General features: G+C 39.3%; 1 protein-coding gene across 1 annotated transcript; it reads left to right on the top strand.

The window, feature by feature from the left end:
- Positions 1,277–3,295, top strand: LOC109841283 (LEAF RUST 10 DISEASE-RESISTANCE LOCUS RECEPTOR-LIKE PROTEIN KINASE-like 2.5). The gene is made up of 3 exons (XM_020410210.1): positions 1,277–1,295; positions 1,732–1,998; positions 2,068–3,295. Exons 1-3 carry the CDS (start codon positions 1,277–1,279, stop codon positions 2,961–2,963), a joined length of 1,182 nt encoding a protein of 393 aa, XP_020265799.1. The 3' UTR covers positions 2,964–3,295.

The raw sequence follows: 3,825 nt of genomic DNA on the forward strand, positions 1-3,825 counted from the left end.
TTATTGATAATCTCTCCAAATCAAGACGCGGAACTCATCACTGCGCTCTAAGACCAAAACGCGGAGGTCCTCCCCGTGTATCAACACCAAAACGCGGAGGTCCTCCCCGTGTGTCAACAGTCGGAGGTCCTCCCCGTGTATCAACACCAAAACGCGGAGGTCCTCCCCGTGTGTCAATAGTAAAATGCGAGGGTCGAACCCACGTTACAACATCAAAACGCTAGAGTCGGACCCGCGTTACAACATCAAAACGCTGGAGTCGGACCCGCGTTACAACATTAAAACGCTGGGGTCGGACCCGCGTTTTTCAATGTCCAGCGGATACCCAACTCCGCGTCTCCAGTCTAAAATGCGAAGTTAGGGTTCTGAACGTCAATGTGGACGTTTGACTCGTTCAAACATGAGCTGAACGGTTCTAAAACTGGTTCCCATGATTTGTGAACGGTTACACCCCACTTAGGAGTGATTTAAGGGGTGGTTACACCCCCTTAATCCCCTATAAAAGCAAGTAAACTCAACTGAGTTCAAGGTTGGCTTCTTGGGTCCGGAGTTCAAGGCTTTTTCGGCTGGCATTTTCCGATCTGGGACTTGGCAGCAAAGGGAGAGATCAGCATTCATCCTTTAGAGCACTCCTTGAAGCCTTCGGCCTTGGCTTGAGAACCGATTCTCGGTTCAAATTAACTCTTTATCAAGAGTTCAAACTCGTTCAGAGTTATCAACTCGTCCAGAGTTCTAAAACTTGCCACGCAAGTTCTCCACAACGTCAAATCGTGAGGAGAAGACATCGTTCCAGTGAATCAAGATATTCGGATCGTCAACGGAGAGCAAACTCGACGCGAGCATTCGAGGGAGGCACTCCATCGCTACCTTGAAGAACCCAGTTTTAAACAAAGGAGAGAACCAAATTCGTTCTCTTCTCTTTTGTAATCGAATTGTAATTGGAATCAAAGAAATACAAGTCAATTTTCTTTTGTTCTTTTCATTGCAATTTTTCCAACATACAAAGTATCAGTTACGTTTCCATTAATTTTCCATAGTACGTATAGACACGAAATAGGATAATGCTAATACGTATATAAAGTAGCTCACCACTGCTTTAACTAGCAACATTAAATCTTCAAGATTTTGTTGGTGAAATTCTTTGAGTTTAAGATGTCAAAAAGCTCAGTATAGTCGTATATAATCATAACTTGTGACATGTCGATAATTGCAGCCAAGGCTTGATTTAAAAAGCTTTTCGTATTGAATAACTCATTTTGATTCCTTGCCTGACACAATGATAGATCAGCATAGTGGTATATAAATTGAAGCAGAATGAAGAATAATTGATATTCGATGTTTGTCAGCATGTCCCTTATGTCATTAAGCTATACTTTTTTTTTTGGGTGAGTCATTAAGCTATGCTTTAAGAAGCCTAAATTAGACTAATACAAATATTTTTAATATCTGTTGAGTATAACTTGATCCAGAGCGAAATTAAACTTATTGGTCTGCTTTGACAAACTATCATTATTTGCTTGGTGGCATGTCTAACTTGTTTTTTTCATAAACAATAATTATAGTCATAATATAGTTGTATTATTTGCTTGGTGGCATGTCTAACTTGTTTTTTTCATAAACAATAATTATAGTCATAATATAGTTGTAGCGCTAATTAAGCAGAACTTTTGAAAGTTTTTTTTTTTCCCCCTTTTCGTTAACAACTGAGGGGGACCTTTAGACATAAAACAGTATCGGGTACTAAACTTTTGACTGTTTATTTCTCCTCTCTTTTCTCAGGTATATCTATTGGAACAGCAAGCTTTCTCATAGGAAGCTTGCTTTTTATTCTTTTGTTTCGCCGGCAGAAAATATCTTATGGACTATTTTCTTGGAAGAAGAAAGCAAAGCATGCCCAAACAATTGAAGCCTTTCTGAAAAAATACCATTCTCTAGCTACAAAACGTTATACATACTCTGATATAAAGAAAATAACCAAGTCATTTAGTGAAAAACTAGGTCAAGGTGGTTATGGCAGTGTTTACAAGGGTAAATTGTTTGATGGCAATCTAGTGGCTGAAAAACTAGGTCAAGGTGGTTATGGCAGTGTTTACAAGGGTAAATTGTTTGATGGCAATCTAGTGGCTGTGAAGGTCTTGGATGAAACTAAAAGTAACGGCGAGGACTTCATCAATGAGGTAGCTGCCATTGGAAATACTTCTCATATAAATATTGTCACTCTAAGAGGATTTTGTGTTGACGGGCCAAAACGAGCACTGATCTATGATTTCATGCCCAATGGTTCTTTAGAGAAGTACATATGCTCAATGAAGAATCCTACGGGAGAAGCTTCAATAGGATGGGAAAAGTTGTACGAGATAGTAGTTGGTATAGCTCGAGGGCTAGAATACTTGCATCGAGGATGTAACAATCGAATTGTTCATTTTGACATCAAGCCTCACAATATCCTACTAGACGAAGATTTCTGCCCAAAGATTGCAGACTTTGGGATGTCCAAACTGTGCCCTCCAAAACAAAGTATAGTATCAATGTATGGATTTAGAGGAACCCCAGGTTACATTGCACCCGAAGTATGGTCGAGAAGTTTTGGTGTTGTCTCTAGTAAGTCTGATGTTTATAGCTACGGCATGATGATTCTTCATATATTTGAAGGCAAAAATAGCACCAATACAAGATTCGAGAGCAATAGTGAAGCTTACTTTCCTCAATCGATTTATCAGCACATCGACAATGGGGATTATCTTCAAGAAATCGGAGTAACGAATGAGACTGAAGAAATCGCAAGGAAGATGATGATCGTTGGATTTTGGTGCATACAAACTATGCCAGACGACCGACCCACAATGACTAGGGTGGTTGATATGCTGGAAGGAGACACGGATGAATTGTCAATTCCACAGAAGCCAGTCCTAGCATCTCCTTTGGATTCGATACCAGGTCCTTGCATTGCATCCTCCGCTTGAAATTTATAAGTTAGAGGTATATTTCAGTGATTTCACCGGTAAAACTTGGACCAGTTTTTTGTTGATGAAATAGTGGATAAAAATGTGAATAAGGCCAAATGGTCTAGTTAATAAAACATCAGAGAAAACCACATTTAGTGGAAAAATAATTAGTTTTAGCATATGTGCGTCTACAAGAAGTGGTGTTTGGCGATATTTGAACTGGCTAGCTGGAAAATTATCAAGGTATTCAGGTGATTAAAGCTGTGCTTTTCTTCGCATAGATTAATTAGCACCTGAGCTGCTCTTGTATTATACCGCATTGCATCGTCTTTGATTCTTAACCTGAATGATATGAAGTCTAAGCACTTGTCTTTCTTTCTTTATCAACTGCCTTCAAAAGTTCAAACATGTGAGAATATTATCATCGATGATATTGTTATCGGAAAATTGTTTCTAGCTCCCAATTTCCTTACAAGTATCCCCCCCCCCCAAAACCTCCAAAAGCAAAGCCACAATTCTTTGAGCCCCAAAACATAAAACCCAAGAGTTTAAAACATGTGTAGACCATAATACCATCTCTCTCTCTCTCTCTCTCTCTCTCTCTCTCTCTCTCTCTCATGATGTCACTGTAATGATTTGAAATGGGTTTTGGGGAGAAAAATTCTAGTTCCCACCAAAATTTTCCAACGGTGTTGACATCGGCGATGGAACTTTCCCGACGTTTGTTCATGAGGCGAAGAAAACTATGATCTTGAAGAAGGTGATGATGAGTTCTTCGCCGTTTCGAAGAAAAAGGCGGGAACTCCAGCGACTCTCAATGTAATTTTTTCCCTTTTTTAACTTGTACTTGAATATGAGTGCTATATTTTTTGTTATTTTA

Source organism: Asparagus officinalis, chromosome 1 (assembly GCF_001876935.1).
Source record: "Asparagus officinalis chromosome 1, Aspof.V1, whole genome shotgun sequence".
Taxonomy (NCBI): Eukaryota; Viridiplantae; Streptophyta; class Magnoliopsida; order Asparagales; family Asparagaceae; genus Asparagus; species Asparagus officinalis.

Excerpts from the sequence above, each read along its gene's own strand:
- LOC109841283 (XM_020410210.1), top strand. Across the intron at positions 1,999-2,067 it reads GTCATTTAGTGAAAAACTAG|GTCAAGGTGGTTATGGCAGT; the intron begins GTCAAGGTGGTT and ends CTGAAAAACTAG.